Source organism: Leuresthes tenuis, unplaced genomic scaffold, assembly GCF_036924035.1.
Source record: "Leuresthes tenuis unplaced genomic scaffold, fLeuTen1.0.hap1 SCAF_19, whole genome shotgun sequence".
Classification (NCBI taxonomy): Eukaryota; Metazoa; Chordata; class Actinopteri; order Atheriniformes; family Atherinopsidae; genus Leuresthes; species Leuresthes tenuis.
Window position 1 is genome coordinate 27,359,319 of NW_027325373.1, and position 15,497 is coordinate 27,374,815.

Genomic DNA, 15,497 nt, shown 5'->3' on the forward strand with positions numbered 1-15,497 from the left:
ATCTAAAGAGATTAAATCAGTTAAATGAGAAAATAGACAGTCATCACATGTCACTTAATGTATGATATGACCAGCTATTTAAGGCAAATGCTATATAAAGCAGATACAAACAAAACAATCATTAAAAACTTGATTGGGTGCGATAGAAGAGAATGGGATCATGGTGAAGGATATATTTTTTAGCTATAAATATTTAACTATGTAGTATTCAATCCAAATTGATAACCATTACAGGATTAATTAATGAAAAGATCTGTAAGCTATGACAAGGCTACTTTAAATAATGTAAGTGAGTAAGTAAATTTTATTTATATAGCACTTTTCACAGATAAAAAACACAAACTGCTTCACAGATAAAAACAGAATAAAAAATGTTGATTCACAGATAAAACACAAAAAATTTAAATAAAATAAAACAAGACACTGTGAAACATCAATTTAATTAATTAAAAGCTTTTCTGTATAAAAATGTGTTCAGCAGCTTTTTAAAAGAGTCAGTACAGCGCAAGGAAAGCGGGAGAGAGTTCCAGTCTTCCGTTCGTTGCTGAAGAAGCGTCTACAAAGGCCTACAGGTCTTGCCTGGAGATCTTGCATCTGAGTTGTAATTTAGGGTTCAGTCTGCTTGTTCAGTGGTTGTTGTGAGTATGAACTATAGCTTCATTGGTTAAAGGAGGAATGGCTCTTCTCTGCTGTTCCAGGTGGGTTCCAAGTACTTTGGCTGTACTTACAGAGTTGTGTGTATATTCTATTAGAATAATGTTTGCATTCCATTAGGATGGCTCAAAAGCTATGACACATCGTAAAGCCGATTATAATTTTAGCATTAGCTTGAGGAAGGAAGTCGGAGGATAGTCTACTAGTGGCTTCAAGAGCATGACGGAAAAATTTACATGCTTAGAATAAACCGAGGGCTTCTTCTGGAAACAATATTTGGGAAAAGCAAGAGATAATTGACTTGAGGGTCCGCAGTCTTAGGAACAAAGGAAAACATTGGTAAATCATTGCAGTGGGCTGATTTGGAAAACCAATCAATTATGGAAAGGTTGGTAACAACAGAATTGAAAGGAAAAGTAGACAATGCAAGTCAATTTCTCAACAGTCATTGAGGCATTTAGCAAACACGACATTCGTTCTATCTTGGAAGAAGATAAGAACACCATCAAGAAACACAAAAACAAAGCACTCATTAGTGATACGTCATTGTTTGGAATGCAGCAGGTGTATTGGTTGAGCCAAAGGGCATGACTAGTAAGTCAAAATGACAGAGAGGGGTGTTAAAAACTATGTTATCTTGATCCCCTTCATGAACTCTGATTCGATGGGAGGCATTTCTGGGATGTAAATTAGTGAAGATAGCAACCCCACACAAAAGCAGAATCAAAAAGCAGAAGAGGGTACTTGTTGTATTAGTCAGATCACAATAATCAATCCAAAGTCTCAAAGTTCAATGCTTGGAAACAAAGAGAAGTAGGGGGCAAAAGACTGGTTCATATATTTTGCCATAGGTATTCTCTGGACGCAAGAGAGATTGTAGAGCTCACTGGCTCACTGATAGTCTCCACTGGATCCTGCGCAAGGAGTGCTCCTATACCTTTTTCTGAGGCATCTGGTTACAGAACAAGAAGTTTCTCTAAATAAAGAACAGGTTTCATACTCAAAGACTGCTGAATGTCCTGGAAAGCTGCTATTGCTTCCTCTGTCCACTAAACCTTCTGTGGACATCTTGACCCAATCGAGTCTGTGAGTGGAGCTCCCGAGCGACTGAAAAATCAGGGATTAACTGACCAATTGATAAAAACTAGCCATCCCCATGAAATTTCCCCAATAAATTTGAGTCAGTGGACAGGATTTAGTTGTGTAAACCTTGCAGCCCTGTGGCCTGATCAGTTCATTTCAGATAAAAGTCTTAGACAAAAACATTTTTCTGGGTTAACAGTCAGGCCTGTAGGTGCCTCAGAACCTCCCTCATATACTGACGATGCTCTTCGGATGTGTCACTGTAAATCACACTATCATGGTAGGCAAACACATAGTCAATTCAATACCTTATCCATAAGTCTTTAAAAAGTTGCAACTTGCAGTTCAAATGACAGGACTGTAATAGTCCACAAGGAGTTTGAAAGACTGTCAACTACCTGGGCTGCTTGGAAAGAGGTACTTGCCAATAGCCCCAATGTCAATAATCTTTTGGATGCTGGCGTACACAGTCTGGCCTTAGTCTTCTGTCAGAAAAACTGCAGCGACTCCAGAGGTTTCTTTTACCCTTCTTTATTGTGTTGAGTAGCTTGGAACAGTGTACATGTATCTGTTGTGATTTCCTGAAGCATATAAAATAAAAACACCATAAATATATGGTACAAAAATAAAGTCATGTCACTGTGACATAAACAAACAATATAAAAATAATATAATAAACATCTGAGGTCAGAGCAATACACTGAAGTGACCGCGCGGGGGCGCCTCAGACTGTATCATTATGTAACACACAAAAACTGTAAATAAACGTGAATATCACCAATACCAGCATTACACTCAAATGGTACTATATGTTAGAACGTATATAAATAAATACAAACATATCAACCAGTCTATGGTGATATAAAGAAACAACTGTGTGTGCGAAAGTACGCATCCCAACATGGCGGTCGGTTAGGCTCTACACCACGCACACAGAAAAACGGAACAAACACCCGTTGACTCACTTTGCACTCACGCACAAGAAACACAAAGTGACAACGTGGATGGTTATGATCGTGGGTGGTTATGGCAGTACACCGCTTAACACTATCATAACCGTAGAGGTCTGCATTACTCCACAGGTGTTCTCGTAGGTTATCTGCTGCTATTTTCGTGTTCTCTCGGGACTACTGGGTCCTTCCGGCACGGCAGAGCAGGGAAGTGTGCACATCCGACACAGTTTGATGGTCTGGTATTTAGCGTTTCCCAGATGCCCAATCATGTCATCAATGCATGTGGTAAGGTCGGAATCAAACTTTGACACACAATGTTCAGGCAAATTAAATCAATGCAAAACCATATTGTGCCATTTTTCTTAAGGACCAACAATACTGGGTTACACCATGTACTATTTGGGCACTCAGTCCCCAATTGAAGCAACAGGTCCACTTCCCTTTCCTGGGACACCAGGAGAATGCTGTAACTCGCACATTTTACTTGAGCATTACTCTCCAACTATCTAATATTCTATTAGATTTTGTAACCTAGACATTCTTGCAATATTTGAGGATTAAATAATGCTTTGAGATAACTTTGTTGATCAGCTGACGGTTCCAGATTATGGTCCAGGGTGCTGGTGAGGACAGTTACCGATCAGCCATGAGGTATCCTCCTCTACAGCTGTGATTAGCAAAGCATCTGCCTTCTTTTGGGGTCTTTTCATCCATTCCCTGTGTAAGTTAACATGCAACACTTTGCTAGAACATAATGGTTCTAGAGTGGAAACTTGGCATGTGGTGGTTCCAAGATGTTTCACCAGTTCAAATGGCCCTTGCTATTTGGCCAGAAACTTGATGGCACGGGATGGTAGCATAACATGGATCATCTGATCCAGAATAAAGGTCCTATGCCATGTTTACTTGTTATACCAAGTTATCTGGTACTTCTGGACGTATGCTTTCTGCTGCTGGGCCTACTCTGCCATATTTTTAGTTTCTCCCTCCCTTAATTACACAACACATGAAACAGCCTTCCCACCCCACTATTCTCCCACCCAGGTCTACCACGATAGGGCCAGAGGTCCCTTCAACTCATGACCAAATGGAAAGAACTCAGTAGAGGCCCGCGGAACTTCCCTTTAAGCAAGGAGGAGGTAAGGTAGCCATTGATCCCAATATGTGCCAGTGCCATGAACAAACTTACAGAGCATTTGCATGAGTGTCTGGAACCACTCTGTCAATCTGATTTCCAGATGGTTAAGTGCCATGTACACCTGTTTCAAAAGTGTGGACATGAAGTTAGTGTCTTTTTATGTTAACATCTCACAAGGAAATCCCATTTTAGAGAAAAAATTGTGCCAAGGAGAAAGCCACTGCTTTGATAGATTTTAGTAATAAAGAAAACACCTCGGGATATCTAGTAGCATAGTCTGTGTTCACCATCATAGCAGTTTCAGGCTTCACTTCTTTAAGCGGAGCAACAATGGAGCAACAATATGCAAACCAAGATGCTCAAATTAGTAATCATATAATCATAAAATGACAAGAAATTTTTAAAAGTTACAGTTTACATGTACACATTACAATAAATGTATATGTATAAATGAGAATAATGATTATTTTATTAATCAACAGTGTGAATATTGTGATTAAGATAACGACTTTCTTCTCTATGCATTCAGAGACAGAAATAGCCAACACAGCAGGAAATTTCTGGTAGTGTGTAAACTTTGCAAGGGGAGAGATCTTCTCTGTCCTTACATGAATTAGCACTTATGTGTAAATCAGATGTCTCAAACAGTGGGTTTACATGATGAGATTAACTCGATTATAGCTATAGTTGGGTTCTGCTCCTTATCTGAGCAAGGGTAATTATCCTTTGTTATATGGTGATGAATGAATCGAATCACTGGCACAAAGCATGCAATACCGCAGTATGATAGGTAGAGCTGTACCCATTTTAACTATCGCTAATAGAGCCACTTCCGGTTCACATCTTCACCAACAACAACAACAAAACTAAGGCATTCGAAAAAGATGGCGAATGAAGAGCAAGCTGAAGCTGCATCCATCTACATTTGTGATGAGCATGGTTATGGCACAAACGCGATGCACAACGGCGCATTCTCCATCGCGTTGTTGGTTTCTTTCTTACGGCAGAACGCTCGATCCAATCCACTATCAAGTTATCTTGGGGTCTTAATTCGATCGCAAGTAACCCGATCCGATTTGATTTCTTGTCAGATTAAGCTGTCTACATGAGCTGAATAACCTAATCTTATTGTAATTTAGCCATTAATCCGATCCGATGGCCCGCATGTAACTGCACTGAAGGATCAAATTTCTTTGATGTCGACATAACTCGATGTAACATTTACATGACACTAGAAGAAAACAAAATTATTCTGTTATTGTGCCCGGCCAAAACCAGAATTTTAAAATGCATGTCAACATCAAACAAAAATCAAAGCTTTCAAAGCTGGACTAACACATCTAAAGAATGTGGTTGGTGGTTGATGTATAAGCTCAACTGGACTCAAAAGGACTTTTATCTCTTTCAATTCTTAACTCCTTCAATTGTGTTTCTGAATGCACCATCTTCATCTGCACCTTCATCTTGAGGGACAGCTCTATCCTGAGTTAAAATTAGTTAAATGAGAAGGATGTCAGTGGTTAACAGTCTTCAGCAATCAGTATGGAACCCACTGTGTATCCCACTGCTGCCCGATTGGCAGCTTCATCTGCTAAATGGTTACCCTTAGCAAGTATCAGTTTTCTGATGCTCTGGACTCTAGATGATTAGTAAATACATAGCATCTAAAAGTGTAGACACAGCCTCAGCATTAGCTGCTGAAGTACCATCAGCCCTGAGGAAACCTCTCTGTTTCAAAATATTTCTATGTACACGACATACACCATAGGAGTAAGCAGTGTACATCTTTAAACATTTTTCTCATCCCAGTTTACAGGCAGCTTTTAGAGCTTTGACTTAGGCAAGTTTTGCTGAGCACTTCTGAGGAAGTTTGTTAGATTGAATTTTAGTGAGATTTATGCTTAACTGTATCCGTCATCCCCAGAAAAGTCAGAATTTGTCTAATTGTTTAGGGTCTTAGGACATTAGTTACTGTCTCCACTTGTGAGGAAGCAATAAGCTGCTTTCCCCAACACAGCTGTCTGCCCAATAATCCACCTACTGTTGACAGAATTGCAGATTTTCTTTACTTCCTTAATGGCCTCCAGCATCTAACGCTGTTAAGACTACTATAGAGTCTTGTTCATATTGGGCCGTTGAGGGAGAACATTGCAAATACATTTACAAATAATCCACGTTCTGGATTACGGTGTTGTAAGTCTTGAGCCAACAACCTGTTCAATATTGATGGGCTATCTACAGACCATTGCACCAATCTCGCATATGTGCATTGTCCGTCAAGTATAGGCTTTATGCTTCTACATCATGTTGCTTCAGTGTATACTGCTTTTGAATCGGCACATTGTCCATTCGGTTTAATTTAATGTAAATGGGTTATGCTGATTTAACTTTTAACTTACTTTTATCTTGATGGTTTACTAATGTATAATTTGTCTGGTGAAATATGAATGTATTTATTGCTGATGTGGTCCAACTCTGGGACTTGCATTGCGCTTTTCACCATTGGTCCTAATTCACGTGCCCTATGTTCTTCTGCTCCTAAGTGAATGGCATGCAGTGTAGAGTCCTGAACTTGGAAACACTCCTGTAACTCCAGTAAAAGGCTTATTAATGTGACTGCATCCTGTGATCCGATGTAGATGTCCTGGGTGTGATATAATTAAGCCTCCTAATAATCAGCTCATACCAACAGTCCTCATATTCTTTGCATTCCTGCTGTTTATCAAACATAAGTGTACAATACAGTGGCAGAGGGCTCAGCTCACTGTTATACACAGTGATATTTCAGCATTAATCCACTTTTTCTATGGAGAAAAAGAGAGGCTCAACTCAGGCATCAGTCAGAGCCAATATACAAAAGGCTGAGGTGGGTGTACCCCACCTCTGACCAAATGGCAGCTGGGATGGGCTCCAACCCCTCTGTGACCCTGAATTGGATAAAGTGGGTATAGAATATGGATGGATGGATGAATAGAGTAGTGCTGAAATTATGATGGATGGATCTGCTGAGTAGAGTAGTGGTGCAGTTATGGTTTCACCTTCAATAACCGGCTGAATCGCAGGCACAATTTGTTTTCCCAGAGAAGACAATGGTCTGGATTGATGAACTTCATAGGAGAAGCTGAGAGCCAGCCTTTGCAATGATGAGTAGGTGGCATCAGTGTCTACCACAACAGAGTATTCTTCAGCATGTATATGGTGAGCTCCTCCTGTGGTTGTGATGAAATAGCTGGTCATAGTGCCCCCCTCAGGCCTTTCCTTGCATCCCTATTGCCATTCTGTGACTGGACCCATTCAAGGATTAGTTGAGCAGCCTTGTCTTTGGTGTTCAGGCTAATTGCATCCCCAACATGTTAGTGTATCAGATGGGAGGTTTTCTGGCTGAGGATTGGACTGGATGCTTCTGAACATCTCTGGAGAGCTTTTCCGCTCTCCATAACAAGTTGGGTTGCCTTTTTGCTTTGGCCGCCCTCTCCCTGGATTTAGGAAATAGTTTTCTGCTCCCACAGGATGGGAGGTATTTTTCTGGCATTAAGTGGCTAGCCATTTGTTCTGCTTGCTGGGATGTAGATGTTAATTCTGGAAGTTGAGTTACAGTAGGCAGAGGCATTGCTGTCACATTCTGTGGAGTCTGTTGTTATTTGACTGTCACCACTGGTTTTTGCCTTTCTGTTCTTTTGCTCCCCCAAGTTGCAGCTGTGTCAATTTGTTTGTCAACTAACTATTTGCTTAATCCTTCTTCTTTTTGAGCAACTTTTCTTCTTTGTTCCATATGATGCACAGCATGTTCAGCAAACAGTGGCACTCAATCTTCATCCTACAAACATCATCATGGTGCTTCTGCACCTCTTGTGGCATGACTTTATCTATCATCACCTTAAACAGGCTCTCAGTGGTGTTCTTTGCATTCCATGCCCTGTCTGTCTCATCCTTCCATTTCAGTTGGATGCTATGTCATTCTTCTTCCAGTTTTGATGGATTCATTTTTTCTAGGTAATATGTTCACAGCTCTGCCCATACCTGATTGTCCACCAAAGCCCACATGATCACTATTGTTTTCAGCCACTATCACTGGTAGTTGTGCTGCATGGAAAATGTCTGCTGTTGTTTGTTTTTCCACCACATGCATAAATAGGGATTTGCTGTCACCCAGTGTCTTCTCAATCCACCTGTACATTCCTCCAGCTATGTTATTAATTTGTTTGCTCCTTCTGTAAGGTTTGGCAGCCTGCCAGCTTGTCTGACCATATCCATAAATTACCATGACACATATTGAGTATGTCCCAGCGGCTGGAACCTGGGGTGGAAAGAGAGGACAGGAAATGTTAGTGCAAGGGAAAGGAGATGGTCGTGCTGTTGTGTGACGTAGAGAGTCAGCTGTTGACAGCCTCTTTCGGGGCGCAGGTGTGGGACGGCTTAGAGATGCTGGCCAAGTCTCTGGTGTCCGGTCCCGGGAAAAAGCGGCCAAAAAACGCTGCAAGGGTGATTGCGGCATCCAGGTCCGTGGGTCGGTGGCAGCGCAACCACTCTGCCGTACCAGTCAGCAGCCCCTCCATGAACTGCTCCAGGACGATTTGTCCCAGCATTCTTTGCTCGCACGGCCCACTCCGGCCACCTGCACGCCAGCGCCATTGCCTCGAACATCCCCAGCAATGATTGAGGGTCATCTTCCGGGGTCATTTTATGCAGGCCGACTCCAGTGAGCGAGGGAGCCGCTGCCGCTGCTCGGGCTCGAGCCACCATTGTCTCCAGTAGCTGAGTCTGCCATTCCGCCTGGTCCTGAAGTGTGGCCAGCTGAGAGCCGCCTCATCTCGGTTCATCGCTGCAACCTCCGCTAGCATTTGGGCCAGTACGTTCATGGGCTGTTGTGGTTCTGTCATCTCTCCTCGGCTGAATTCACGTTGGGTGCCAATGTGACGTTGCCTGATGCCACTACGAGTTCTTTCAGCAAGACTCCAGAGACTGAGGACGGTTTGACATGTTTATTTTGTTGTTCAAGTGGAGTCGTTCACAGGCCTTCCCTCTATTGGTTCATGCTGCCGACTCCACTTTTCTCTTGTCTCTGTTCCAACCCGCTGGTCCAGCACGCTACTGTGTCTTTAAAAAAGGAGAGTGATTAGACAATTGAATGCCGGTGTACTAATCACTGACCTGGTCCTGCTCCCCTGAGCCCTCTCCAGAGCTCTCTCCTGCAGATGATGCACCATGCCCCTTCCAAAGTCTTTCAATAGGTTCAGCTCAGATCAACACTCAGCACATACGTAGATACACTATATTGTCAAACATATTTGCTCATCTGCCTTTACTCACATATGACCTTAAGTGACATCCCATTCTTAATCCATAGGGTTTAATAGGACATTAGCCCACCCTTTGCAGCTTTAACAGCTTCAACTCTTCTGGGAAAGCTTTACACAAGGTTTAGGAGTGTGTTTATGGGAATTTGTGAACATTCTTCAAGAAGCATATTTGTGAGGTCAGACACTAATGTTGGACGTGAAGGCAAGTACCTTTCTCTTTCTCGTCCATCGGATTGCCAGATTCATCATTCCAGAGAACGCTTCTCCATTGTTCTAGAGTCCAGTCGCGGCGTGCTTTACACCACTGCATCGACTGTTGTAAGAATGGTGTGGCCACTTTAAGGGCAAGTGCATGTGGGCATAGAAAGATGCAGCGTGAGTATGTACGGATGGGAAAGAAAGGGAGCGTAGTTTGTTTTTGGGGCAAAAGACTTTGTTTTAAAAAGACTGTTCAAAGTGTGGGACCCAAGTCTGATAATAAATGCCACAGCTCCTCCAGGCATAACTCGAATCCGGTGTCTGTTTTCCATTGTTGGGTGAAGTGAAGGGGGTTAACCCCGAGGCTGTCTGCAGCTTCGGCCCAGGAGAGAGCCTCTCCCTTGTGTCTTCCGACCACGGTCTGGAGACCGAGCAGGAATGGTTAACACAACGCTTTGCATTGCACTTGGTGATGTATGGCTTGGATGCAGCTATTCGGCCATGGAAACCCACTTCATGATGCTCTCCGCCCACTGTTCTTGAGCTAAATTGTAGCGATTGACTGCAGAAAGTTGGCGACCTCTGCGCACTATGTGCCTCAACATCCGCTGACCCCTGCTCTGTCATTTAATGTGGCCTACCGCTTCGTGGCTGTTGTTCCCAATCACATACACTTTGCTATGATACCACTGACAGTTGACTGTGGAACATTTAGTAGTGAGAAAATTCACTGAGCTCCTGAGAACGACCCATTCTTTCACAAATGTTTGTAGAAGCAATCTGCATGTCTAGGTGCTTGAATTTATACACCTGTGGCCATGGAAGCGATTATATTATTATATTATATATATATAAATATACTGCAACTTCGTAATTCCTCTTTGTGGTAAATACAGTATTTTCTTCATTTAATTTTTTGCACATAATTTCATTATTGAACATTTGCCAAAGCTACAATTAAAATGATTAAACCTGTAAATCCTGACAAATCCATAGGTTGGTACTGATGCAGGGAGGTATAACACCTCATCTAAATGGTTACACTGGGAGGTGGGGGTAAGGGAATGTTAACATGCATTCTATATTTAGTCTGTTCCCACAACAAGTATGCATTGTGTGCATTAGACAGGAGCACATTTGTTACTTGACCTCTATTTACCTCATGTTCTAAGAGAATGTACAAAGCCTGTTTTGATGAGAAACTGTGTGAGGATATTTTGTCATATACATAGCTTTATTTTTCATAATTTAAAACATTGTGGAAAGTCACACAGATGGCACTGGTTTTTGTAACCATTACTTGTGGTTCTTGTTGTGAAGCTCTTCTGGTCAACCTATGGCGTTTCACTTGCACAAAACATGTTTCACTCGCACCCAATGATTTACAAACAAACTTATTGTGGTTTTCAAAGAAACATATATCTTCAATTGCAAAAAATATCTTTCAAGTACAAAACTAAAATATTTCAATTAAAAAAAAAATCCTTCAAGTATGAAACTAAAATCTTTCAAGTACAAAACAATTTTACAACTGTGAAAAACTGTCACGTGACTTTTGGCACAATCTTACCGCTGTCACATGACTTTTGGCAACAGGAGCTACCATTTCGACTTGCCGCCTTTCTATCGCATGGACTCGGACATCTGCTCGGAAGGAGGAACGCTATATGAATCCCCCAAAGTAGTGTTAAAGTGGAAATGGTAGCTCCTGTTGGCGGCCTTAAATGGAGGGGGGAGTCGTCCTGGCGGCCTCAAATTAAAAGCGGTAAGATTGTGCCAAAAGTTCAAGTCCAATCAATTAAATACAGATTCAGTCCGGTTTATCCATTCCAATGCAGTTCATCATAAACCAGTCCAGTCACTTTTGTAAAACAGAAAGCTGCAGGGAAGAATGTGTGAACAGGTCTGTCTGCAGGCATCTGAATAACCCATTAAAACCCCAAAACATACAATGATTTGAAACAAAAATATCTAAAACTACTTAAAAGTGAAATAAATTAAAGCTGTCTAGTTATATTGCATGTGCATAACTTCCTCAATTGCTATTCCTGCAGTATAGTAGTGTATTTTCTCAAAAGTGATGCCTTCTGTTTCAGAAAAAGACTGCACTGAGTGTAAAGTATAAACTATTACATTGCTGGATCAATCTCACAATTTGTTTGCATTTGTTTCAGTGAAGCGAGCATATTCTCAGTTTTAGGGGATGAGGGGACATGAGAGACACATAAACAACCTTAATGCACCAGAGAAAATCTCATTGACATTTTTCTTTATTGCAATGTTGTTTACTTTTTTTGTGAGGAAAAGGTGAAATACAATCCAGTGTACTCATAAACAACACCTGCACATACAATAAACTGTAAGGCAATGCAGAGGTTGATTTTTGAAACAGTTACAAATATGATAATACAGGGAACTGTCTCACCACTTCAGATAACCCATTTTAGTCATATTAATAATTTACATTTAGTATCAATAATTGAAATTCAGTACTATATTACAATACATTTAGCTAATTGGTTCCTGTAAATGTAAAATAATCCTTACAGAACTTTTTTTTTTTTTTTTTACTGTTTTGACATGCCTATACCACTTTTACCACGAGTTATGTGTTTGACTGTGTTGTACAACTGAAATTTTCAAGAATGATTGTTCTCTTTTTCAGAAGCTGAGGAGCTGTATCAAAAACGTATTTTAACAATAACAGGAATCTGCATTGCACTCCTTGTCGTTGGAATCATGTGTGTGGTTGCCTACTGCAAAACAAAGTAATTGTCACAATTTTTGTTTCATTAGTCATATAAACAAACAAAAAGGGACCTTCTCTGATTTACTATAAGGTGCTAAATAGTCCACCCAAATCCACACATCTCCCCATATAGCTCATACTCTGTATGTGTTTTGTTCAGATCCCCTGCTGTCTCAAATGAAGGCAGAAGGTAACCATTTGCATAATCATTTTGATGCAGCAAATAAATTGAGTAAAAGATATTGAACTTTATCAATCTACCAAATTATCTGGACTAAATATTATGAAAACGTGTTTTTAAAACCCCACCACAATATTTTTCTATCCCTAACCATTTAGTTTTGGTTCCTAAACATAACCAGGTCATGATGGCTAAATGGAATGAAACACTGAGTTAAGGCCAAAGAAAATTAAATCAACTCACTCCATCCCATCTTTACACTTAAGGGTGATGTTTGCTGTCAGCTACTGTTTGTTATCAGGATAAATTTTTTACAAACCTCTTGCATTTGTGCTTTGATGTTGATTGCCTTGGATGGAAGGATGCCTTTTGTGAAACTGATAGACACTATGGGCTTTGACAAAACAGTAATATTTAATGCCCTGGGGATTACAACAAATTATTTTAATAAAGTACAATAATTTTTGTTCAAATCTAGCTGGTATGTGTCACAAAGTACATGAATACTGTATACTGTATATACTGTATTCCAAAATATAATTAGGAGTAACAAAATCATATATAATAATGATTATGTCGTTGTAGTGCCAGATACTGATATGAAGGTGATGTATAGAGCAAGACAGATATATAAAACTGTTGCATAACATTTATTTGACAATTAAGTATCTGAGTTAGGGTTAACCCAGACAGAAATATTATAATATAACATACAAATATATGTTGATAGAATGTAACATATTATATAAACACACATAATATCGTTGACTTGATGGACAGAGCAACAACAGCAACAGAGCAACAACAGATTTACAACCAAAGCAAATTAGTTGAGAGGTTTGAGCATTTTGTGGTTCTTATAGCAATATTTCAAACTACATCTTGTACTGAGCTCAGCAAAATATCATTGGTTTCGTTAGATGAAATTGAATATAAATTTGTTCCTATCTACATTACCAGTAAAGTTTGGACACACCTAGTCATAGGTTAATCTTCATTTTGACAATTTTCATTATGAGATAAAAAAAATGAAAAATGACATAAATAGGACATAATGAATAATTTGGTAAGAAAAATCTTTTTAGGAAAAACAGTATGTGTCATATCTTAGATTCTTCTAATAGACACTATTTTACTCTGTTGACAGCAGTGCACACTCTTGGCATTCTCCCAACCATCATCATGAAGTAATCACCTTTCATGCTTTGAAAATAGTAAATGTGCCATGTCAAATGTGATCCATTTAAACTATATCAAATGTTCTCAAACATGTTAAGTAAGCAGACTTAACATGTTTGAGAACATTTGATATATTCTGTTATAGTGTTGGTATGCACAAAAAGCCTATTCTGCAGTAACTGCAGTAATCCATATTATTTCAAGAGAAGTAAATACAAATGACAGTTAATCATTCCACTTCATCAACCAACTTTTCATTTTAATTCAAGTGCATAAAGCATCAGATGCAGTAATGAAACTGGCTATAATGAGGACAGTACCTGGGCAGAAGCACAGACTCACTTCTGTTGCAGAGGATCAGTTAATTGGAGTTACCTTAGATTGCATCAGATTAGAGTCTACATAAAGGCTTCACATGGTTCAAGTTGCAGACACATCTCACATTGTCAGCTTTTCAGAGCAGACAGTAAGAATATGGCCTTCACACTCAAAGAAACCACTACTAAAGAGGGTGTGGGAATTAGAGCAGAAAAGAAATAGTACTTTTGCCGGATGGTTCTAAATCTTTTTTGTTCCAATAAAACAAGTGTTTGAGAGGCAGGAAAGATGAAAAGATGGAAACTATATAAATGTGGGGCATGCTGTGGAGCATGGAGGAGGAGATGTAATGGTGGGGTTGTTTTGCTGCTGGCTGAACCTGGGTTCCCAGGGCTCAGAATAAGCAACAGGAAGCCACTTACATGTGGGCCCACCACCATGAAGGGAGGAAATTTGAGGTTGGTTGCAGTATGAGCTGGCAACAGATGAAGGTGGGGGCTGGGCATGCCGATCCCTGGTGTGACAAACTAGCCCTTGGGACATGGAACATCACCTTACTGGTAGGGAAAGAGCCTGAGCTGGTGTGTGAGGTGGAGTACTCCACACATAGCGTGGCCACCTTAGGCCAAACATTGATCATCTTCTTTGTCATCTCTTTGGGGAGACTGCAGGACAGATCTGGTAAGCCCAAATGGGTAGTGAGGGTGAACTGGGAATGTCTGGCAGAGGACCCTGCACCTCCAGGAGAATTTTTCCCACATATAGGAGGAGGTTGGAGACATGGAATCTGAATGGACTATGTTTAGGACCTCCATTGTGGATGGCAGCTTCCAAGAGCTGTGGCCTGAAGGCTGTTGGTGCCTGTCGTGGCAGTAACCAAAGGACCTGCTGGTGGATGCTAGCGGTGAGGGAAGCCTTCAACCTAAAGAAGGATACCTCGGTTGTCCGAGGGGTCACCTGAAGCAGCTGACAAGTACTGAGTGGCTAAAAGGGCTGCAGTGTTGGCGATAGCTGAAGTTAAAACTCAGGTGTGAGAGGAATTCAGTGAGGCCATAGAGAAGGAATTTTGCATGCTGTGCTTGACCTGGGTGGAAAACTCAAACTGAGGATGTTATCGGCCGGAGAAAGGAGCAATTCGAGTATCTCCTCAATCTGGCTAGCATGTCCATAACCTTGGTATAAGTTGCTGGGGTTGTTAAAAAGCTTCCCAGCAGTAAAGCACAAGGGGTGGATGAGATTCACCCTGAGATGCTATAGGCTCTGAATATGGTGGGGCTGTCTTGGCTGACAATGTCGCATGGAGTTCTGGGACAACACCTGTGGAGTGGCAGATCATAGCAAGTATACTCCAGGGAGTTGGAGAGGAGGCTCTGACCAATTGCCTAACTTCAGATTGAAGAGGAGCAGTGTGGTTTTTGTCCTGGTTGTGGAACAGTGGACCAGTGGACCAGATCTTCACCCTTGTAGTTACTGAGGAGATCACAGGAGTTTGACCATCCAGTCGAGATGTTTTTTATTGACATGGAAAAGTTTACAACTGGAGAAAAGATTCTGAGGCATAGTCATGGAGAGAAGGCTGTCTGGTTTGGGAACCTAAGGGTTGCATCTCTGCTTTTTGCAGATTATTTAGTCCTGTTGGCTTCTTCAAACCAAGACATTCAGCGTGCACTGGAGTGGTTCAATGATAAGTGTGAAGTGGCTGGGATGAGGGGATGAGAATCAGTTCTTACAAATCTGAGGCCAT

The 15,497-nt window shown here is 40.9% G+C and overlaps 1 protein-coding gene across 2 annotated transcripts in view; it reads left to right on the forward strand.

Annotated features, from left to right (window-relative positions):
* Nucleotides 1-15,497, forward strand: part of nrg1 (neuregulin 1) — an 86,902-nt gene that overhangs the window by 39,568 nt on the left and 31,837 nt on the right. For both annotated transcript variants that reach the window (XM_072371429.1, XM_072371430.1), the window contains exon 4: nucleotides 11,992-12,094. In XM_072371429.1, the coding sequence (XP_072227530.1) occupies nucleotides 11,992-12,094 (103 nt within the window). The remainder of the gene's footprint in view (nucleotides 1-11,991; nucleotides 12,095-15,497) is intronic.